Raw genomic sequence first — 24,451 nt, 5'->3', positions numbered from 1 at the left:
TAAATTTTATAATGATTTCGAGAATTCTGTCCCACGATTACATTAAGTGGTTACCCCCTCGAATGGATCGGTTTCACGAAAAATCAGAAGTTAAGAAGCGACGGAAGAAGCCAGTTACCTTTCGAATTCCACGCTGGATCTCTCGTAATCGATAGTATTGATGTCCTCGTTCTCCAAATGACCAAAAGTCTTGAACTGCATCGTGTAATCGAGCGTCGCAGTTGTGACCGAACGGTTCTCTCTTCCAGGAACGCTAAACGTAGCGTACGGACTTATCTCGTACATTTCTGCGGAGAGTAATAAACTATTAATGAAGCTGTATTTACGTTACGCGAATAATTCATCGACTTATGAATCGATATTTATACCAGAACCGTGATCAGCGGATTTGTGATTTTCTTGTTTCACGGGCGAACTAGTGTAAACCTGATGATTACGTCTGTTGTCTCGTTCAGCCGTCGATTTGAGTTGTACAGTCGACATACAACTGGACAAGTGATGATGCTGTTGCTGATGCTGTTGTTGTGGAACCATTCCTAATCCAGCCTGCTGTTGCTGCTGTTGTCCCGGTAATATCTCACCTAAATAATTCGCTCTGTCGAAAAATAACGTAAAAAAGTAATTAATAAGAATCTGATGAGTGGTGAGTAATAAATAAATGAAGTGAAATAAAGTTTCAAAAATCGGGAAGTATTACGCTTTACCTGCCGTTACGTTTAAGCATGACATAACCCAGGATAACCGCGGAAACGACTAAAACGATTGCGCAGATGAGCGGTACGATGACGTACAAAACTTTGTGATTAGGCACAGTCTTCTTGATATCGTCCTCCATTATTAAATCGTTAGGTGGACCGATACTGACTCCGCTTAGCGTGGTCGTGGCAAATTCCATTTGAGTTTGAGTCGAGCCAGCGTCGTTGTGAGCTGTTAAACGTAAACTGTACCACGATGCCGTTTTTAAATCACGAATCACAACGTTATCGGTCGCTCTGCTGGCCACCAAAATCCACGGTTCTGTATTGATTCTCCTCCGATACTCAACGGTGTAATATTGAATGGGACATCCTCCATTAGGCCAAGATAATAAATTCAACTTCACCGACGTGCCATTTGCCGAAATAATATCTCTTTCTTTAGGCAATAGGGGCGCTGGAAAATAAATTAGAGGAAGTTTAATAACCGTTATTCTAACAAGAAAGTTTATATTAATCTTCCGATTCCCATGCTAATTTTTCTGCAAATATAAATTTCCAAGTGGGGAGACCTCAAAAATGTTTTGTACAATAGCAAGTTTATGATGTTAACAATTATATTAAAGTATAGTAAATAGACATATTGGTATAGTATAATACAATGTCACTTATCTTTATTTACAAAATTTTATTCACAAGTCTACAAAAAATATCAAAATCTCCTGACAGAATTACTCAGAAAAGTTTGAGGCAAGCAGTTCGCTGCTTGGGAGTCGAAAGGTTAATCGTCACTTGAACTCGATTCTATGCCAAGGCAATCGTGTACACACAGCTAATTTTAATTAATCATAAAATATCTTTTTTACCAGTTCCCTTCGTTGTTGCACTGATTAGTGGACTCGGATCACCAGTATCGACACGATTATGTGCTGTTAAGTGCGCTAAGTAGGAAGAACCACATTTTAATCCAGAAAGCACGAATTCCGTTTGCTCAGGAGACAAGGCGATTTCTTCCCATCCGCCCTGATCCCTCTTGTAGCTTAACACATATCCTGGAAAAAAATAGTTTACTAAGTTTACAGCTACATACATAATATGCAATATTATTAATTTGCTTTCTCAGTACTGTTACGTCACGCTATCGAGATTTTCTCCGTTTTTTGAGTCAATGCATTTAAGCAATTTACCCGGGGATCAGAGATCAAGTTGTGCAGTTAAGAATGTTCACTGGGAAGTATTGGATAATTATTCGGAAGGGTAATTTTGAACTCGGTGCCAAAAAGATTACGAAGCTTATAGGCGAATCTACGTGGATCGGCTTTTCGAATGTTCTTGTAATTCGAAAACGTGAGATTGATCTCTAATCGCTTAAGAGTATATATGCGTTCGCGGGGTGAGTCTACCGGTTTCTTTTGATCTAATAACTGCGCTAATTTTTGGAAATATGGGAACGGATCGTGATTTAAATAAGAATTGATTTTATTTGAAATCTTAATCTCTTCTCTCGCTATCTTCGTTCGCCTTTAGTAGGCATGGAAGTAATGCAAAAAAAATTATCAATGTTCCGAAGAACTGCCGTGAGACAGGGACCACGCTATTGGCAGCGACAGTCGTAACAGTCCTCTGGATGTGAGATAATTATGAATACTTCGAGAAAGTGTTATAAGACGGGGGCCATGCTATTGGCAGCGACAGTCGCAACAGCCTCTCGGATACTTGCATATATGTATTTAAATGTAATTGAATGAGACACAGAGCAGAGACTTAAGTTTCAGCCGATTTGATATATTCAGTATTTTCGTTTAATAGGAAAAATAGAACAATGAGGAAAGAAAAATATAAGAGTGTGTTTCTGATGAAGCGTGAGGATAGTTGTCACCTTGATCTAATTAATTTCTGTCTATACTGGATAGGTTTCTACTTTTGCTCTATAAATGAATAACTGAATGAATAATTGTTCGACTGAATAACTGAATAAAAGCCGAACGAATAATTGAACTATTGAACTGACTGAATAACAGAATAACTGACTGAATAAAAACTGAATGTATAACTGACTGGCTGCTTTTGGCAGCTTCTTTTATATTTTAAAAATGAATGTGTCCTTTCAGGACCAATCAATACTCCTTAAAATTTGATAGAACCTACTCGCACTTGTTTCCTTAAGATAAGACAGCAAGGCTCCGCATAAGCCCTACTCCCCACTCTACAGGTTTAATCTTAATAGATAATAGTTGAGAGTTTTAATAATTTATAATAAAAATTCGGTTTCCCTTAACTAAAACATCCTTATGCGAGGCGAATCTATTACATTCTGAATTATATATCTAAAATTGGTTTAATTTTATTGGAAGAAAGAAAAAAAAGGAAGAAAAAGGTATTCGTCCTCGCATTCAGGAAGATTTCTATTTTGCTGTTAATTGCTTAATTACTAAACGCTAATGTAATATATATTATCACTAATATAATGTTAAAAAATATATGCTTTTATTTATTATTTTATAGAAAGCCCTTTTTGAAAAAGATTGCGGGATATTCTTAGACATTCTTTAGAATAGATAATCTGTGTGACTCATAAAGGTACATAACGTGATCTATCTGTTGATTTGAATGTTTAAATAAAGGAACTAAATATACCCCCTATAAAAGAGAAAAGGAATTTTCGATTTCAAAATAAAGATAAAATAGGGACGAAATATCCAGAGATGACCAAGACCAAAACGAAATACTAATCTAGAGATAAGATAAAAATAAGGTATATATATATATAATCATATATTTATAATAACGAAAGAGAGGATTTTATCGAAATGTAACAGTACCTTGTATCGTAGCGCCGCCATTATCAGGATGATTCCAACGGAATCTGATACTGTTTGTTGTTGTATATTGCAATTCTAACGATGGTGCTCTAGGTGGCATTACTACGACTAATGAATATGTGATGGAGTCATCGCCGAATAAGTTACTAGCCGAACAAGTGTAATTTCCTGCGACCGATTGCTCCAATCCTGAAAGATGATCGAAAATATATCATGATTTATAGATATTAATTTTAATAATTATAGACAATTTATAGATGTTAATTTTGCATTAAAGTGTCTAGATTCGATAAATGTGATTCTGTAAATTGCGAGAAATGAATTAAAATACGTGATACTTACCGCGTATATTAAGGTGCCCATCGGGTGTAAGCTCATAGTGCCTGCCGGTGCTGATTTGACTGTTTCTGTACGTCCAAATTGGTCGTGGCGTTGGATTTCCGACCACTAAACACGACAGCATAACCGATGATTTTACAGCTCTTCTTAATACTTGCGAAAACGACGCCACTCTAGCGGGAGCTACGGAATGAATTTAAAGTATAAGACATGCAATAATAAAATAAATCTAAATTCTGAAATCTTAAGATTTTCGGATATACGATTCGCAAGCACCTCTAGTATTCGTTGTTTGCGTAACTATAGTGGTTCGTTCTCCTTCTCCAAGACCGGTTGTTGCTGACACCCAGAACTCGTACAATTGCCTAAGAGATTAGAAATCGGTTCATAAAATGCATTGTAAAAAAATTGCAATTATTGTAATACCTTTCCACTAGATCTCGTAATTCCATCGTAAGAGTATCTGTGGGCGATGATGGCGGTTCATGCATCGTGTGCGTGTTATGATTTTTAGAGCCAGTTTCTCTGCTATACACAGTGTATTTTGAGACATTTCCGTTAGGTTGCAACGGCGGCAACCAGGAAACCAATATACTTTCCGCTGTTAAAGCTAATGCTTTAATGCCAGCGGGTGGGCCTGGGACTGCAAAAAAGATATTAGATTATTTATTTTACAATCTGATATAAACAGTTCTTTTTATCTGTTAAAATTGAATTAAACATCTCACCATCTTCTTCCGTCATGCAGAAGATTGGTGGACTCAATGCTCCATCACCCGCGCCTGTATAAGCCAATACCTTGATGGAATAATTTGTGTACTTATATAACGTGTGCAAATAAGTATCCATGCTGGAAGTTCTTTTAACTTCACCAACCGTTGATATATCCACTGCGATAAAAAATTAATTAATATCTAGTAATGTGTGTGTGTGTTATAAAGTGTTTTATAAAATTAATTTTTTGCGAACATTTATCTTCATCAGTGTTCTGAAAGCGAGTTACTCACTGTTATCAGTAGGAACCGGCCTATAATAGACTTTGTATCCTTGAATAATTCCGCCATGCTGATGAGGTGGAGGCGCACTCCAAGATACTTTGACGCTTTGAGAAGACAATGGGACGCATGTTACTTGAGTCGGTGGTGTTTCCGGTACTACGAATGTGAATAGAAATCGAAGTATATATATTGTTGCTTTCTTCGTACGGACACAATTTCTTATTCTTACTAACCTCCTTCTTGTGTAGTACCCACGATGGGAGCACTTGCTGGTCCGCTGGCTATGCTGTTGAAGGCTCTGATTGAAATGTCATATTTCGTAAATTTTCTTAAACCAGTTAGCTGCACCTTTGTTGTCGCCCAACCATTTACGGTTAAACTTTTACTTTGATTGACACCCGAAGTCGATGACGAATGTTCTGACCACGTCACTATGTATCCTAGCAAATCTCCGTTGCATGACTCTTTTGGAGGTGGCTAAAAAATGAAAAGTACGTAAATATTATACTTTTAATTTTTTCGATTTTTTTATACCACTGAGACATGATTCGGCTTAATAGAATATTAATGTTTATATTTAGTAAAAGTATTCTTAAGTTATCTCTGCATTGGCATTACTTACTTGCCAACTGACCATGAGCTCTCCAGGTCCGGCGGATTGTACCTTGATGTTTTGCGGTGGTTCGGTAGGTGCTATTACAGATAGCAATGTTATACAATACATCAAGGTTTCAGTTATACGATCGCATTGTCATATGAGGCATTTACCTTCCTCCTGAGTCTTCGCTACGACAGGTTCCGTAGGTCCGCTCGCGTCGATAGAGTTTATGGCGAATATTCTGAAGGTATAGGTGACAGCCGGATGAAGACCACCGACCAGAGCTACCTCTTGGTCATCGCCAGTGGTTTCGAAAGGAGATAAGCCTAGAATTGATATGAGTTATGGAAGAGGACGGAGAACCGCGATATCGATCGGGGTATGTGGACGAACCATTTTGAGTTGGATGTATAGAATTACTGCTACTCGAGCTTCCTGGAGTGTACGTGACATTGTGCGTTTTAACGGGATTCCAATCGTCGGTCATACCGTGGCTTAGCGAACGGTATTGTATCACATAATTTCTTATAGGGCTGTTTCCATCGAAGGCTCGCTTCCATAATAACCGTATTGATCGAGAACCGATCTCTATTACTTCGAGTCCGGCTGGAGGATCTGGCCTCTCTGTAAAATACAAACAAGATTTAAAGTATTTTTGTTATCTTATACGCCAATTGGATGTGTGTTATTATAAAAAATAATTTCATACAAAATTACAAAATTTAATGATAGAAACGTGTACTTTACCTTGGACTGCTAAATAAATTAAATGTTCGCTTCTTCCGTAAGCGTTATCAGCGGTACATCTGTAGACTCCGGAATCTTGCCGATCACTATTTGCGACAGATAATTGGGACTTCAGGCCGTTGTCAGTCTTTATTTGACCGATACTTAGTCTGTGATTGCTCATATCCAATCGATCACTGTTGTGCATCCATTGCACCTCTATAGGATTATCGCCAATCACAGTGCAATCAATAGTTACGGATTCTCCACGGCGAATTGTTACATTTTTACTCTGAAATTCGAATCTCGCCGGTTCTATAAAGATACAAATTATTACAAATTTTAATTTGCTGCTTATTTAGCAGGCATATATTTCCAAATATTATATAATTGAAACGAGATTACTGGATAAAAATAAACCGATCGGTTTTTAGAGATTTTAAGATTATCAAGAAAAAAGAAATGCTTCTTTTTGTTATTGAATAAAAATAATATTTTATTATTTTTTATATTATTTTTTTTTATATTCTACAATTATATAATTTTTTTAAATTACATAATTTTATATTATTTCTAACCATATTTTTAAATTTATATTTAAAAAAAAATATAAATCCACATAAAGTATTGAATTGATTAATATATTTATTGGATTTTTTACAATGTATTCAGATTTTTAGGTTTTATATTGTTCTTCATCGTTAATTGGTCTATAATTTGAACATGAATCGTATTCTTACCATGCACCGACACATATATCACTTTGCTTAATCCGGATCCGATGCCATTGTTAGCCCTACATAGATAGTAACCCTCATCCTGCGGACCGGCGGAAGCCGTCCACAAAGACCCATTAGGCAATATCGTGAGTCTACCATCCGAACCATCGACTAGCGGCTGATAGTCGTTGGACGTTCTGCCTCTGGCACGTAGCCACGTAATACGCGGCGGTGGAAAACCTTTGGCTTCGCAATGGACATTTAACGGATTGCCCAAAAGAGTCGCCACATCTAATGGTTCGAATATCCATTGAGGAGGTACTTTTACCAAAAGTTCGGCCGTATGGTTCACCTTCGCGGCACTATTCGTAGCCACGCAAGTGTATTTGCCGCTGTGCCGCGACGACAGTTCCTTGAAGACGAGGAGGCTAAAAAACTCAGCTGCTCGCTCTTCGATCTATCCGGCAAAAATGCGATCATGATAGGAATATGATTTATACGAAATGTAGAATATATTGCGCTATTTTTATTATGCTGATGAGATAGAAAAGATACATATAATTTCCGAATCAGTGACACAAGAACTCGAGATATGAAAGATGTTCTCTCCTGTATATTGTAAAACCATATAAAATCTCTGTTTTTTCACATATTGTTTTTTAAATTTTATCTTACTGAATTTCCATTTATTTGAAGAACATTATTCACAAAGACTGAATGTCTTTCACAAGAATTTTATTTCTAAAAGAATACGTATTTTTGTTTTCAAGAGATGAAACTTTCGAAGAAAAATAGGTACGAAAAGATTAAAAATTAGTTTTTATAGATAAAATATGTGCATAGTTCTAAAATGAAGTTACAGTTTGCATTACTTTTTTATCTTTCGTCGTTGGAGACACAGAAAATAGAGAGAAGAGAGAAATTAGAGAGTGTAGAGAAAAAAATATCGAACATTCTTCGTATAGAGTTGAACTTCATAAAGTGAGATAATACTTACGCGAAGGGAAGAAGGTAGTGGCTCGCCGTCTTTCAACCAGGAAATGTAGATTGGAAGATCGCCCGACGTCACGCTACAAGTCACTTGAGCACGACTGCCTTCTTGTGAATTTGCGGGAAAGCTGAAGGGACTCATTACTGGAGGACCTGCAAAATACGCACAAACGGAAGAGTTATGTTATGTGTTGCTATATTATACTATTACATCCAAATTCCGAGATTCCTTTTTGTTTTGGGAGATATGACACAGTTAGTGCCCCAAAGTGAGGCATGAAAAGACTTTACAGATACTCTCTTGCAGATCAGTGTTCTGAGACGCGTGGTACGAGTCAAACGCAAGTCTTCAGATGTAAATCAATGTCCTAAAAGGACATCTTCTGTAAGACACCCTCTATAAGTAGTACACTCGTCGATCTTTTATCTTTTAAATAAAGAAACGTAATTAATTATGCCTCGGTAGTCTAAAGGCTCAGGACGCTTGCACGGTATGCAAAAGATCCGGGTTCGACTCCCGGCCGAGCTAATATTTTTCGCAATAAGAATTAATTATTTACAGTTTTTAATATGTTATTCATCATTATTAAGATCGTTTCGAAGATGCGAATAAGCAAAATTTGTTAAAATTGCTAGTCAATTTAACTCGTGATATTACTGCGGTAGTTTAGTAGAGTTAGCGTTTCAAGACCGGAAATTTTTCGGCGCGCGTTTCTGTGGGACTACATGCGTAGTATATAAATTCACATAAGAATCATACAAGCATTAAGATCCAGCTAGACCGTGTAAGGCTTTGATTTTCTATAATTTGTGTTATCACATGTACGGTCCTATAATATATTATATTAGTAATTAATTATGTATGAGTAAATCTTATATAATTTTAAATAATGGAGAATTGAAAGAGAAATTTCTTTAAATAAAAAAAATATTATTTACCTATTGTACAAATTTTGCAAATAATTTTTTTGAAAACATAATAATAATGATAACGTGATTTTGAAGTGAATGCATCCTATACGCGTGTAGATGATTCGTGTATGTTACATTCGTATAAAGGATAATTAGAATTTTGTTGAGAGAGTGTTCTAATCTTTAACTTCTGGTTGGATATTACAATATTTTATTAGGTATACAATAAAAGAATCTATTAAACATTAACCTAATTAGTTCTACACTAAAAAAATGTATTAAATTTTAATAAATATTTATTTGAATAGTAACAACTAAATATTTACTAACAGTAACATATATTTATTTGATATAAGAACCATTAATTTGATTTAATTATTATTACTTTTTATTAAGTAAATATGTAGTAATTATTGTTAGTAAATGTTCCGTTAGCACTATTTAAAAAAATACGTATTAAGATTTAGTAAATTTTTTTCAGTGTACTTATTATGCTATTACTATTCTTATGCTCTCACTTACTATTAACAGTTAGTAATATATCTCTGTTGGCAGTCTCCCCAGAACTTGCTCGAACTATACATGTGTAAGTCCCAGCATCATTCGGATCTACCGTGAGGATTGTAAGGTGGCCCTCACTGTCGACCCGTTGCCTGATGTCAAAGGGCAATTCGGCACCACCTCGGGTCCATCCGACCGATGTGATCGGATATCCTGAGTAAGGACACGCTATTGTAATGTCGACACCGGCGATGGCGCGAACCGGGCCGATCGATCGGATGTACGGTGGTCCTAAAAATGGTTTCTTATTATAAGGTTGTCCCGATTTGAACTTTCTTCCACAATCTAAATCAATTGTTGCGCTTATTCGAGACTCTCATTCCATTTGAAGTTTCTATGCTATACAGTATTGTTCTCGATAGTTTTTGCTGTTTAATTCTGGATATAACTTTAATAGATCTGTTTAGCATACTTGCGATCATATGTGCGATATTGTGGAAATACAGATTTAGCCGAGTTTATTCGTGAGAAGTGTCTATTTAAAAATTATTTCACATTCTAATATGTGATTATATTTATATGTATCATATGAAATTATTATCTACATGTCGTACCGTAAATATTCAATCTAGCTTTGTGTTCGACGGTCGCTAGAGTGTTGGATGCTACACATGCGTACAAGCCACCATCCTCGGCTCCCGCCGATGAAATGTTTAAGTGACTGATCACGTCACCCGATTGATCCACATATTGGCCTATCGCGTATCTACGCGCATAGTTCCTGATTAGAAGATAGAGCGATATAACGCTGATATATCAGAACATAGGTACGATTTACCTGTGCCCAGTCGCAATCTGGCTTAATGGTTCACCATCGAGTAGCCACGTAAAGGATGGCGTCGGTGAACCGGTAGCAGAACATCGCAGAGATACCGGTGGGCCTGGTCGTAATGCCTGCTCGATAAACGTGTACTGCAGTTCCGGAACCGTATCTAAAAAAAAGTTTTCAAATACTCGTTTTTTTAAAACGAGAATAAACTAGTTTTTTAAATTTATATGTATAAGAGGGAAAGCATTATAAACTAGTGATGTAAGAATAGATAGAAACGGCCAAATAAAAGTATAGTATAACAGATATTAAAAATAGCGTATGATGCGCTTGCTGACCTCCAAGTTTGAGTTCGGCAGTGGCCTGAGCATTTTCCTTGTCGCTCCTCACCAAACATTGATACATCCCTTTGTCTCTGCGACCAACAGAGCCTATTACGAGCACCAAGGGAGCCAACAATCTGATCCTTGTATCCTGCGCGGTCAATACTGGCACACCGTCATGTAGCCACTCAACGCTCTCAACCGGATATCCTTCGACCGTACAGTTCATCGTAGCGGTCTCGCCGGAATTAATGACCTGCGAATGACGACAAGCGAATCCATTTGAATCTCGCAGTCGGACCAATTCGCGTTTATCTGCACGATTTTTAAGTGTGCAATCAAACTAATGCCCTCGAGAGACTAGCTTTTGTTAAGTTAATAATGCATATTTTTATATCTGACATTTTATATTAAATGTGATAAATTAATGGTTTAATTATCATTTAATAATTGTTTTATTAAATATTAATTTTATATAATTTGGAGAAAGAGAGAGAAAAAGAGAGAAAAAAAATTGCTAATTAATCAGTAGACGCAATTATCATAAATATAGCTAACGCAACTATATTTACAGTTTAATCCAATTTTTCATTATACTATAATAAAAGTAGAATATTATATAAGTGGATTAAATTCTTGATTCGTATTAATTGCTTCCCTAGTATAATATAGGATAAATAACTTTTACTAAACAATTATATATATAGTGATACAAGCTCAACAATTTTTTAAAGTATAAAAGTTTTCCTTTTTTATCACATCGTTGAGTCTTGAATTAAAAAAAAACCCCCTTCGTGTGTAATAAATTTCTATCTTCATATTATTATGCTCTTTTAGTCTGCTAATATATAACGTGCATTTAAGAAGAAAGTTATCCTTCTGCATAAATCAGAACCCGTACCTGCACACGCGGCTGAATCCGAGCGTTTAGCTTTGATGTGACTGACAAGTGCGTCTCCGCTCGTTGCTCGCCAAGCTGATTGCTGGCCCGACAAACGTATCTTCCTGCATCCTGTGCATCTACGCGACGAATTTGCATCAAGTCGCCCCAAAGCTGGATACGGCCGAACGATTCGACCGGTATCGAATGACCTGCAATAAGACATTTGAGTGTATCTATCTTATAATCATGTTGCAGAGTTATTTGCATGATATGTTTAGCGCTAGATTAGATTCTCGTTGAATGTCGATAGTACACCGTACACACAAGAGAAAAAGAGAAATCCTCGACAACTTTTTTGATAAAATAAATAGATCTCTTTTTCTTCTACAACTACATTTGATAACACCTTTCAAGAGTACGCCTATTAAAGAGTACGCTTATTAAACACTTTTTTTGTTCTTAATGATATTCATTGTATAATTGATTTAAACATATAAGTATTCGGTATCTACCAGAGTTGGGAAGTAACGCGTTACTTGTAACGCCATTACATTATTACTTTTTTTTTTACAACGATCGTTACTTTTTTTATTCGTAACGATAACGTTGTTACATTTTTACAGCAATGATAACAAAGTCGTTACTTTTATCGTTATTTGAATTATTATCTATTATTTAATATAAAGAAAGAAAAGTTTGTACATATATAGACTAATTTATATTTTTAAGTTTTAATATTTGTTGTTACAATGATATTGATTATTAAATAATGTAATTTTTATGTCTAATATCTTAGTTCAACATTACGAAAAAATAACGAAAAAAGATAACAAATCGTTAGGAATTAACGATAACATTTTACTTTTTAAAATTAGTAAGGAATATCGGTAACGAGCTACTCTCACAACTTGTACGTCTGCCTAGCTGACCCCCACTTAACCAAATCTTTGTTCCATGAGGGAAGTCCCTTAAGGGTTGCAACGTAAAAATCGAAATTGCTTGGAGATAGTAGCGCATAAATCGAAGATATATTTTGCATAGTTAGATAGCGTAATTTTGCAATTTTAAACGACTTAGGGATGAATATGACTATTTGCTTCAAGAGGGAAGTGCCTTAAGAGATGTAGCGCAAAAATTGAAACTATGTGAATATGAAAGCGCATAAATAATGCATAAATCCTGTGTATTTGATTTCTAAATCGGTTGTTATTAACACGTGGAGAGGGGGAGGGCTGACTCAGCCCCCACAAAAAAAATTTTTTTTTTAGTTGAACGAAATGAGTAGAAATTTTTTTACGGATTTTGAGAACGCATAAATAATGCATTATTATTCATTAAGATTTGGTTAAGTAGGAGGGGGAGGGCAGCTAGACAGACGTAAGTATACGGTAACGATAATGGCGTACGGTAACGCGCTTTTTTTTTATGGAAATAACGTTCCCAAATCTGGTATCCATGCTATCGAGAAATCGATGTTTGAACACTGCTGGTAGTTTGTTCGGCGCTACCGTTAACATAGCTTATTCGGTAAACATTCCCCTAATTAAACCAACCATTAACATCGCGATACCAGGTAAATTGCGGTGGCGGGCTTCCTTGCGCTGAGCATGTGAGGTGAACGTCGGAGCCGCTTTCGGCGGAAATAGCGATTTCAGATCGTTGCATCAATCGCGGTGGCGAAGAACCGGTTGGTTCTACAAATAAAAAAACGGAGATAATAAATCTAAAGGAGATGAACGAGTGGCAAGGAATAATCTTCCTAGCCATTCTATTATACAGCGAAATCCGCGAAGGTAGATTAAATTTTAATCCGGATCTTGATTTTATATTTATCTCGCAAAAGGATTTATCCGGTTCTGGCGGTTACCCGTGACTGTTAAAGTGGCGGGCTCGCTTTTTCTTCGTTCGCTCGTCAAGGCATGCAGGGTTAAACACGAATACGTCGCTCTGCCATCTTCTGGTCTGGCGGCCCTAATATGAAGGTCACCCTGCGAAGTAACTACGAATCTTCCGCCTGTGAACAAAATCAGGGCACATGTACATAGGTTGATTTAATATATAGCGTGTCTCAGCGCATCCCGCGCTTTCTGTCAACTGCAGATTTTTTAACAAACTTAGTACCGAGTTTTCTTATATCAATATTTTATTAAAAATTTGTTTTGGTATTTTTTTAATAAACATATTAAGTATATAAAAAATATTCTTTTACAAAATATTCTTTTACATCGAAATTTAAATTAAAAAATATGATTTGTTATACAAAACATATTTATCAAAGTTTGAATTTTTATTCATTTGTAATAGAGGAGAATGGGGGAACTGCGACATTTAATAGAAAAATTAAATAAAGCCGATGTTTATTTATCAATTAATAGAAGTCTTTATTAAAAAAAATACTTTAGTTACTTATTTGGTTTTAAACTACAATAATTAAATTCATATGTTATCAATATAAACTAATTTTAAACAAAAAACTGAAGAAAGAAAACCTTGCCGTGTGAAATTACCCGTCGTTACGTGAGGCAATACCGAATCGGTTTTGTTTTTATAGTTTATATTAACATTAATAATATATAAATGTTAATTATTATAGTTTAAAGCCAATATCCTTTGAATAAAGATTTCTACGATTAGTAAATATTCGATATTTTTATGAACTTTTGCCTTAGATATTTGCAATTCACTCTTACAACAAAATCATAAAAAATATATGATGATTTAACTTAACTTAAACTACGTGTGCATTCACGTGTTTTAATTAGTATGGCACTAAACATATACTAGACTACTACTGGATACGAGAAATGAAAGCTGTTATCATTGCTTTGGTACGTTGCAATAGTATCGTTCAAGTTTAACCCGTTCGCAATTCTACTCTCTTTTACAATAATCAACTGATACTTGAATTTGAAACAACTATCATTTTTATATTATTAAATTTTCGATTTTACTTACGTTTTATTTAAAATATGATTTCTATAGGACGCAATGTTATATGTATAAATATATTAAAACCGCAAAAAAAAATTAGTGTACAGTTTTAAAGACATTTCATCTGAATAAAAATTTTCCCTCTCATCACTATCGTAGTGAAGAAATGCTTCTCTCGACTTCGCGATTTATTCCACTTCCTTCTACAACGCGGCAGACTGAGCGGAAATACTATTCGACTTCTCAGAATTCAGAAGCTGGGAAATATCAATAATAAATCCCTGAACGTGCACGCGGTTCTTGCAATATTTTCTCTCGTATTTCAAGTCTGTAGGAGCAAAGGGTTATGCAAAATCCTCAGCATCTGTCGATGAAACCTCTTCGGATCACGGATGGGTGTACCATCAGGCGTGAAATTTTCAATTTGGCTCAACCATCGGACAGCCATCGAGCAACTCGGTCTACCGACTTGCTAAAGCTGTCTGACTATCTCGGATTGACCTGCCAGAAATCTTTTTTTCATCACGCGCGAAACATTAGATATTTCGCGCGTTGTTATCCCTTGCAGAGAATAATTAATATTTCTCTCTCTCTCTCTCTCTCTCTCTCTCTCTCTCTCCCCCCCCCGCTCAAGATAGACACTTCCTGTTACATTGTTATTTTCCGACATATTGCCCGAAGAATAAAAAACTGAATCACTACGAATGTATATCCTTTCATTTTAGTTATTTCATCTTCATTATTTTTATAACTCTGTTATTTTTCACTGATTATTTTAAGATCTCTATAAAAGAACTCTATAAAACAGTTTCATTTTCTAAATTCAAATGAGGATGTTTAAATACAAAATATCAAACATTTATTTTAATTATCTCTAAAATTATATGCTAAATTTTATTAAAATTGATGAGAAATATTCCCTTTTATTCCGAATAATATAATTCTAACGATGATATGTCCCCGGATTTGCGCAAGATGCATTCATCACGAACAGGATTCCGAGTGGTTCTCCTCCCTACGATGTCTAACAAGAACTATTGTCGCAGATTCGATATCGTTATAGTGTGTGTGCATGAGTCAATGATAGAAACGTCATGTTCTTCCCGCAACGTACAACCGGAATTTCATGTCGTCGAATCAGGGTGTGATATCCGCGACATTACAACATGATAGTTATTACGAAGACCAATACACGCGCGTATCATATGTCTTAACTATTTTTTTTTTAATAAAAGGTTATATCTTTATTTTCTCCTATTTTTCATCAGAATCAGATATTCTTCATAAATTTTTTTACAATACAGAAATGAGTGCTTAACAAATATTTGAGCTTGAGAATGCTATTTTTTGAGAATAATTAGATCGACATATATGTTAATTCCGCTCCATATCATTGAACGACATCAATGAATTCCGTTACAACATGAGAAGAAGAAAAAAGTCAAAATTTCTTCCGATAACGACAGAAGATGGTCTCTCTCTATCTCGATTATCGAACTATTGCATCAATTCGAGAACGTTTACATACACTTGACGTTCCTCTCTATCTTCACTGATATTGGCGCGACGTCGTCGATTGACGACGTCGCGTCGTCTTCGGATGCGATATGGACCGTTCTTGCGACGGCGACGGCGTGCGTCCGCACCTCACGCGTGCTGCGATAACCGCTCACGTCGACGCATATATATATATATATATATATATACACACCACGCCGGGAGAGATACGTAACCGCACTCCCCTGATGTGCAGATGCTGCTTTCGTATATATGCGGACGACGCAATGTTAGCCGCCTAGTTACGAAACAAACGTATCAAGCCCCGACATGACGCGATGCTTCCCATGATATTCCAACGGCACACGCGTACGTACAGTTACGCGCACACCGGTGCCGGTTACGTGCAACCGAGCGGTATAAATATGTATGGGACATGAATGCTTGAGCGTGTACAGGACGATCTAAACCGCCGAGTTAGCGCATGTACGTGTGTAGCCGCAGTAGTACGTGTGCGGGTATATATATGTATGTCAGTTGTGTGGGTATACGAATCTGTGAGCTCGTGCGCGTTACCGGATGTTCATCCGAGAGATCAAGCATTTTGTTTCTCTCTCTCTCTCTCTCTCTCTCTCTCTCTCTCTCTCTCTCTCTCTCTCTCTCTCTATCTGTATATCATTCGCTTCGCTAGCGGTCATAATTGCGTTAATTTAATCCTTTTCGAGCTGTGCCCTTTTCTTGTGAAATTTATCGTAATTCATGAAAATTGTAATAATCTTTTAAGTAAAGCGACTCTACGATTAAAAATTACTATGTATGAGAGATTATGATAAGCGATGAGAAGTGAATCGCGCTTCGGATATATCTCTCTACCTCTTCATTTATATCGCGTTTATTTCGAACGTGTGCATTTCCTATCACATTCTTTTTTATTCGCTTTAACTACGACGGACGCATTAACACGTTTACATACAGAAAAACATATTGTTTGCAAATAATAATTACAGGTTTAGTTGTTTCAAGTATTTCATAAGTTTATATACCTACATTCGCAAATCTATTATGTGTTCATCGCAAGTATCAAATTTATTCAAAATATATTCTGAATCCTAGTAATTTAATACTCCAATGTTGTGTGTCAAGATTGTTAAATTAAGACAAATTCGATTTGTTTATATTATATAAAGTCGCTTTTTCAATAAAATTTTATAACATTCTTTAAAAGAAAATTAATTCTTTGTTTTGAGTACTACATAATAATAGTTTTTCTAAAATTTGTAATAAGCATGTATTAAGGGGTTAGACCGGTGTGATCAGTCGTAAAAATAGGTAATTTTTAAGCGTGGATTGCCGAAGAAATAAAAAAACTGCCGACTTGTGTTTTGGTGCCTTATTCAAGTACACATGGAAGGTATAAAATATGCAAAATGAAAGGAAAAATAATAATTTTAACATCATTTATTAAAATGTTATGAAAGATCAATTTTTTTCGCATCAGTCATTGGTGTCGATTCCGCCATATTGGATTGTATGAAATAAAAACAAAAAAAAATATTACTGAAGTGTATTGTATTCCCTAAGCATTGATCGAGCTTATTCAAAATTTATTCAAATTTGACTGAAAAAAAATTTTTTAAACTTTTGGTTTGGCTTTAGGCACAAATATTGTTAATAAATTTATTAGTATCTTGTAAAATAATAATAATATTGTAAAAATCCTCGGTCAATGCTTAGAGAATACTATAAGGATAATAAAAAAACCAAAAAATTCAAGTCAATTTGATGAATACATTCTGAGAAACCTTCGACACTGTTTTGAAAAACAAGGTTTCAAGAAAAACGCATTTAAAGTTCTACAACATAATCTTTATATCATATAGTGTAAATTTTGTAGGCTTTGTAACTCAGAAACTAGCTTGAATTTATACTTAAGACCTTTTGTTCCATATTCTACAGGTTTCAAACTACTTTTTAAAGCAAAACAAATTTTTTCGATTTTTTAGAAATTTTACACCAGTCTAACCCCTTGAGATTATTATCAAGAATAAATTCTTTTAAAAATAATTATTACTTAAAAAAATAAATAAATTGATAATCACTTCTCTTAGCAATAAAATGATATTTTTCTGTGTGTATTACATTTATAAACTGATTTTGACACGTAAATGCATCTTTGTATATTGATAAAAAATTGATGAATCGGCATGAAATTAGTTCAAATTTGTTTGGACAATAATGTTTAAAGTGTGAAATTAACGATGGATACGTGATACGCGTGGTATGTTGTCGATATTTAAACATGTATGATTCTTGGGAAGGTTTAACGTCGACACGCTCTATCTTGGATTAAAATAGCAAATGATACATCTCAACGTTCAGTTACTCACCGGTGTCTGTGTTTCCAGGTAAGAGAATAGCGTCGTCACGGAACCAGGAGGTTACAGTGAGGTGTTCCTTAACATCTTCCCGAGCTGTACAGGATAACACTGCGTTGCATCCTTCCATGACGGGTTGTCTGTTTACCCTGACATCGTATCCGGGTACCGTCAATACTGTAAATAACACAAATTGTTACAAAACATTCAATTCTAGGATTAATTACTACAGGAAACTTATGCGAAGTATTTCCCAAAGTTTTTGGAAAACTAATTCTCATAATTATGAAAATAGTCAAGAAAAGAGAGATTTAAGCTCGACATTTTTTTCAATGTATTAAATCTTTTTAAAACTAATAAGTTTTACAACCACTGGAGGATATATTAAAAGTTTATTCTTCATACAATTCCAAATGGAGTTTAACGCAAAATCGTAATATTTAAAACTTATTGATTATTAATTATTGAGTTATATCTCAATAATTCTGAAATTAGAGAAAAAAATTATATCATTATCATCGAATTTTTGATAAGGAAAAATGATTAAAGAGAATCTGCGAGTCAAAGTAATTACATTTAATGCGAGACTCTCTATAATAAAATTCCGTTATATTCGTATATAACAGAAAGTCAGAGCAAAGGGGGAGGGGAAACTAAAGCAGGACGAGGTGACGTAGCGTTGAAAGCGGAAGATGGATGATTATTAAGAAGTTACTACGGGCAGAAAGTGGAAAATAAGACATAGGGAAGTAGAAGCATGCATAATGAACGATCAAACTTATTTCAAGTCCATGGACAATGGCTGCGTTGTAATACAATTCACTCCGCTTATTTCGTTACGACGCGTTAATTTACGAGCATAAAATTTCAAACACTTGGACAGCCTATATTAAGGAGAGACTATCATGAATATATTAAAAATATTTTATACTCTTGTTTTACATTTAATACATATTATTAGAAGTACATTTTATTAAATTCAATTCCGATGATAAAATTTTGAAAGAATTTTTGATAGCTACGTATAAAATCCAATCAACCTTATTATTTGTTTTACATTACTCGATATAATGCGTTTCATTCGCGGTTAAGATACAAGATGCTGAGGTACAAGACAAACTCTTCCTGAACCTAATCACCCTCAATCTAAGCACACACTCATACATCAATATGTAACAGTGACGTTGCCAACAGCCCTCAGGTCGCATATCCTATTCTCCGGAGACACACCTGCTCGCGCGTATACACATTCTACTCACACACTCCGCTATAATGAATGTTGGCACAAAGTGCGCGATTAATTTCCCGCATTTGCATCTTTAGTTATATTAACCATGTAATCGCTAAGTGAATACGGTAACTCAAAACGTTATTACGTCTACATCGCCCCTGTTAAACACATATTACCCTTCTGTTTTAATCGATATTGGATGGGATGTATTAAATTGATAAGTGTGTCTTTTAATTTAATTTAATAATTAAAAAACATTACAAACCGCTGTTTTTTAATATTCCACTCAATATTCTCTATGATACGTTTACAATAAATAAATATATATCTCACATCATTATATTCGATTATAATGAAAAATACCTTAAGGCCAAATCATACGTGCGTGATCGAATTCAAGACGTACGTGACGTTAAGATTACTGAAAAATTCATGTTTTTCAAGCGCCGTCGAGACACCCCCCGTGGATTCGTCCGTAAACATTCGTGCCGAAATAACCCGCGCGATTTCCTCGATAGCTCGTAAAGCGAAGGGAGCGAGACAGCAGGACGGAGGGAATGAGGAAGCTTAAAAAGCTCGGCGAACGGGGCCAAGGGATGTGCATCTAGAAGAAGACGCGAAATGAGAAAAGCCAAGAGAGGTTGCGAGTCGGAGGAACTACCATTCGCCGAGTGACGAGACGAGTCGTGTCGTTCCACCCTTTTCGCCGTCCGGGGCGTCGGAAATTGGGGGCTTCTCGGATGGTGTCCCGACGCCAGGCATCCTCCCCCTTCTCCCGGTTAGACGCCGGTTTGTGAATCGGGAGGTGGAGGAAAAGGTAGGATGGGACCAAGTATGGAGAGAGAAGAGGGGGCACGGTACGTGACGATAAAATTGAGATGCGCCGGTGAGAGGATGCGAGAGAAATGGCACGATGGCACGAAGGGACGAGAGAGAGAGAGAGAAAGAGAGAGAAAGAGAGAGAGAACGGGGTGAAACGAAATGTGCAAATAAAGCCAATATGCGCGCGGATCTCCAGCCAGGCGGGCAACGATATTTCCACAGATTCGTAGAAATCGTTGGAATTAACTTTCCTCCTCTCTTCACGGACAGATTCGTTCCCTTCCCATCCCTTGTGTGAGAGATCGCTCATGCCGGATCTCCGATACCGCGCGCTTAACGCCCATTACGCGCTGATGCAGCGTGAAAATGCACACCGCGGTGTATCGATGCATCGCCACTGCAACGAGCGTGTTTTGCCAGACCTATACTTGTACGGGCTTCTCTCCTCTCTCTCTCTCTCTCTCTCTCTCTCTCTCTCTCTCTCTCTCTCTGTGGAAAAACGGTAGATTTTTTTAAATGAAATTTTCCGAGGATAGATTTTCGCCAGAATGGATATATTGCCACTTATATCGCAACCAGCCAAGGACCGGGCCATCAAAAAAACGACACAAATAAATAATCGAATAACGAAATGATTTACGAGAAAAAAAAACGAGAGTTTATTTAAATTTTCTTTGTTTTGTTGGAAAATACATTACAATTAAACTAATCAGTTATACAATAATCCCTTAACTACATTTTAAAGTTCCGTGCAAGTTTTGATAAGTTTTGTATCTTATTGCCGTGCCGCAAGACATTTCTTGTGTATCTTTCTCTTAGGAACAAAAACGTGCTTTGTGCGTGATTAAAACCGTCGACCGTTTTGCTGGTATTACACATATACAAGCATTTGTCGTCCGAAAGGATGGACCTTTTTCTGTCCAAGACCATTTCTCGAGAACTAGTGGTGGGTTGCTAATGTGGTTACGTTCTTTTTCTAGTCGCGTACCTTCCTGTTGATAAAATGAAGAAAATAAAGAAGAATAAGCGGTACACTGGAGAATCGTCCGTCTGCAGAAACGGGTGATCTCTCACCGTGCGGTAGGCAATAATTCTTTCCTATAGCATCCATACTCGGCATGTGTATGGAGAAATACGGTCTCGTCGCGTAACACGGCCGAATAAATATCCAGTATACAAATTTCAAGGGATTAGGATGTAAGATACGATGCAGTGCGCGATTGTTTAATTTCTTATGCACGTATGCACGCTCTACAGCATCCACATTTCTCGAGACATTTCTCTTCTATATCTAAATATACTTTTAATCAATGAAACTTTTTCTATATAATTTAATATAAGCTTTTAATTAAATACCAATTTGCATTTTTGTATAAAGATACAATTCTTTATCCATTTTCCGTTATCCATATTTCGTTAAATCCATCGAGATACTTTATTTTTCGACGTTAAATACTCCTTAAGCAACATTTTCCGAGCACTAGAAAAATCGTGCGGGAAAGCACGTAAAATATAAGACTCTACCGCCGTTACGTACCTACGCTTGCCGTATACCTTCCGTAATGAAATCATTTGAAAAAAGTTAAGATTAAACGGGAGCCGGCTCAGGGTGAGCATCATCCGCGCGAGCAACGATTACTCTCCCGCTAAAGGTTAAATCCACGCAATACAGCCCCTCTTAAATTTTGAAAATGCGACACCTTCAGACATTATTCTTTATGCTACCGGGACTGGTGACGGTATAACGTAGGATAATGAATATTCTCTTCACTGTATTCCCTAATTCCGTCCTCGGAGAGCGTTCTTCTCTGCTGAAAAGAACGAAGGCTGGACATGTTGGTACCAAATTCTCAAGCTCGAAAAATGCAATTCTCACAAAAGGGAATTTCGACAATGACTTTCTCTCCCTCTCTTGCAGAATAAGTTCTTTGGCGAGCACGTGGGGACGACCGATGTCATTTTAGATAAGTGAACCGTTCCTTTTTGGCTCGCTCGTTTCAGAAGAAGCACCGCTAGAAGATTCTCCTTGGCTGATGTTCTCGCGTATAGAAGAAAATAAAGTGAAACGAGAAGGGGGGATCTCTGAGATAACTTGCACGTTGTGTTAATGAATGTCTCCCGTACGATTACACGCGAATGGTCGTTACTTTTTGATTACGCTATTTTCTAACTATTATTATGCCACATTACCGTTACATGTTATTATCGGTGATTTTTCAACGCAATAAACTCGTCGTATTACATTTGAAATTAATGTTTATAATTGAACTTTTTTTATTTGTCGGAAAAGTTAATAATGAAATAATGTTTACCGTAGGAAGAATTCCTTCTTCTTTATCTTTATATTAGTGAAAAAAAGAGAAGAAATTATATCCATGGTAAAATAAGTCTAAACTTATTAATTTTTATTATTTGGAAAAAATGAGATTCATTGGAAAAACAAACTTGATTTATGCTTGAATGACCTCATACACCATCTTGGAATCATTAAACTTGTTTTCGTGAAAAGCACGAGTAAGTATAGAATGACTTGATTATTTATGCCTATATATTCCGGAGCGGAGTGTGAACTTTTAACGAACGAAAGCGCTGGTAGATAAAAGCTTTACTTATATTGGCGGATGGTTCGCGCACGACAAGGACAGTGCGGTAAAAAGGTATCGATTGGACGTTCTTTCATCGTTCAGTGACTTTGGGAGAAAGTTTCGGAAACCACTAGCGGCGAAGCGAATTTTTCTTCCCGTTTTAGTCGAATCATCTTGAAAAACTTTCCACCAAAAGTTTTCCAACGGCTGGGGCGCGCATTCCATGTCGCTTCACGTGAAACGGCTTTGAAAGGAGAGACAGCCTTTGGACCTGCGGCATCAAAGAGTATTTGGATTCTCGCAATTTCTTCGAATTTGTATGCACCGTGAAATACGACAAGCGTGCCAGTTTTGTTACGAACGAGCGCAAAGTATATTGAAATACTCGGTAAAACACATTGTTTGACATGCGGGATTCTTTGGGCTTTAAGATCGTCAATATTTTGCGCGAGAATGCTTTGTCGCATATGTGTCATGAGGCGACATTTTTTTATCTTACCAGACAACAGGCAGATTCAGAATGTGTCGTTGCCATTAAAAAAAATAATGATTCGGCTTAAATTTTTTACATATTAAGTTTTTTTCTTGCGGTTTGTAGCAGTCATTTTTGTAAAATTGACGACTCTTTTACCTTTATTTGAAGGGTTAAAAACGCGTGACGAAAATGCCGTTAAGAAAGCAAGCAACCTAAGTGCAACGTAAGCTTAGAGAGCTTCGTGAAAGCGATCAGTGTTTACCCATTTAAAAGGTTACATGCACCGGCTAAAAAGTGAACAAGCATATCACTTTTTTGTAGTCAGTACACGCGTTTTACATTTATTTTATTTCGCGATTTGATTTATTTGATCTACTTTATTTTTGTCGTTGTGTGTGTGTGTGTGTGCAATAATCATATTTGGAAGATATAAAATGTTACAAAACGTAAATATTATTTAAGTAATATTACGCGAAATCAATTTTGACAAAATTATACTAATTTTTCCTAAATTTATCTTTTTTCCTACTTTTTCTCTGAAGTTTTTTAATTTTTAAAACTTCTTTAGTTTTCAGATCTGAGACTCTGGCGTGCATGCAAAATATGTATTTAGTGTTTTTATTTTTTATTTTTATTCTAAAAAACATTTAGGAAGACTATACAGAAAAACGCACGAAATGTCATACCATTTAATTAACCAATTTTCAGACTTTGGTAATCAATTCTCTCTGTACCAGTTTCGTATCAATTTTGTTAAAAATAAATGTTATATATATATATGTATATAAATGGTATGACATTTCGTGTGTCATTCTGTATTTTCAATATCGCGAATACCGATAGGCAATCTTTTGAGATTACACACATATATACATATATACATAGTATATACGTCCCTATTACCATTATTACTGGTATACGGTACGGTCATTCAGATCAAAGTAAATGAAAACGAAAAAAGAACTCTTTTTCCAATTGGATTCGTGCCGTATGTACGCGGACACAGTCTGTATGGCGAATTCAGTGCGGCTACCGCTAGTAGTAATGATCGGCTTAGAATCAGCCATTTAAATGATGGCTCACGTAGCGCCGACCGGACAAAGTTTTGTCCCTCTTCGGGTCTTTCGGAACGGCGAAGACTCGCCCACGTACTCGAATCGAACTTCCTCCGATACAATTTAACGGCTTTCAACCGTTTCC

The 24,451-nt window shown here is 36.1% G+C and overlaps 1 protein-coding gene across 1 annotated transcript in view; it reads right to left on the bottom strand.

The window, feature by feature from the left end:
• Positions 1-114: 114 nt before the first annotated feature.
• Positions 115-24,451, bottom strand: part of Dscam3 (Down syndrome cell adhesion molecule 3) — a 58,659-nt gene continuing 34,322 nt past the window's right edge. The window contains exons 4-28 of the mRNA XM_018505003.1: positions 18,151-18,315; positions 13,203-13,349; positions 12,889-13,029; positions 11,354-11,544; positions 10,468-10,708; positions 10,139-10,292; positions 9,915-10,066; positions 9,322-9,591; positions 7,895-8,040; positions 6,919-7,354; positions 6,200-6,493; positions 5,846-6,076; positions 5,623-5,778; positions 5,477-5,547; positions 5,088-5,331; positions 4,864-5,010; positions 4,585-4,746; positions 4,283-4,499; positions 4,133-4,221; positions 3,860-4,039; positions 3,518-3,706; positions 1,562-1,747; positions 705-1,152; positions 369-595; positions 115-287 (exon numbers count right to left, since the gene is read on the bottom strand). Coding sequence (XP_018360505.1) covers positions 115-287; positions 369-595; positions 705-1,152; positions 1,562-1,747; positions 3,518-3,706; positions 3,860-4,039; positions 4,133-4,221; positions 4,283-4,499; positions 4,585-4,746; positions 4,864-5,010; positions 5,088-5,331; positions 5,477-5,547; positions 5,623-5,778; positions 5,846-6,076; positions 6,200-6,493; positions 6,919-7,354; positions 7,895-8,040; positions 9,322-9,591; positions 9,915-10,066; positions 10,139-10,292; positions 10,468-10,708; positions 11,354-11,544; positions 12,889-13,029; positions 13,203-13,349; positions 18,151-18,315 — 5,057 coding nt within the window. The remainder of the gene's footprint in view (positions 288-368; positions 596-704; positions 1,153-1,561; positions 1,748-3,517; positions 3,707-3,859; positions 4,040-4,132; positions 4,222-4,282; positions 4,500-4,584; positions 4,747-4,863; positions 5,011-5,087; positions 5,332-5,476; positions 5,548-5,622; positions 5,779-5,845; positions 6,077-6,199; positions 6,494-6,918; positions 7,355-7,894; positions 8,041-9,321; positions 9,592-9,914; positions 10,067-10,138; positions 10,293-10,467; positions 10,709-11,353; positions 11,545-12,888; positions 13,030-13,202; positions 13,350-18,150; positions 18,316-24,451) is intronic.

The sequence above is a fragment of the Trachymyrmex cornetzi genome, unplaced genomic scaffold, assembly GCF_001594075.2.
Source record: "Trachymyrmex cornetzi isolate Tcor2-1 unplaced genomic scaffold, Tcor1.1 scaffold1051, whole genome shotgun sequence".
NCBI classification, from domain to species: Eukaryota; Metazoa; Arthropoda; class Insecta; order Hymenoptera; family Formicidae; genus Trachymyrmex; species Trachymyrmex cornetzi.
The sequence above is the reverse complement of the archived record's forward strand: the minus strand, read 5'-3'. Positions and strand labels throughout refer to the sequence as shown.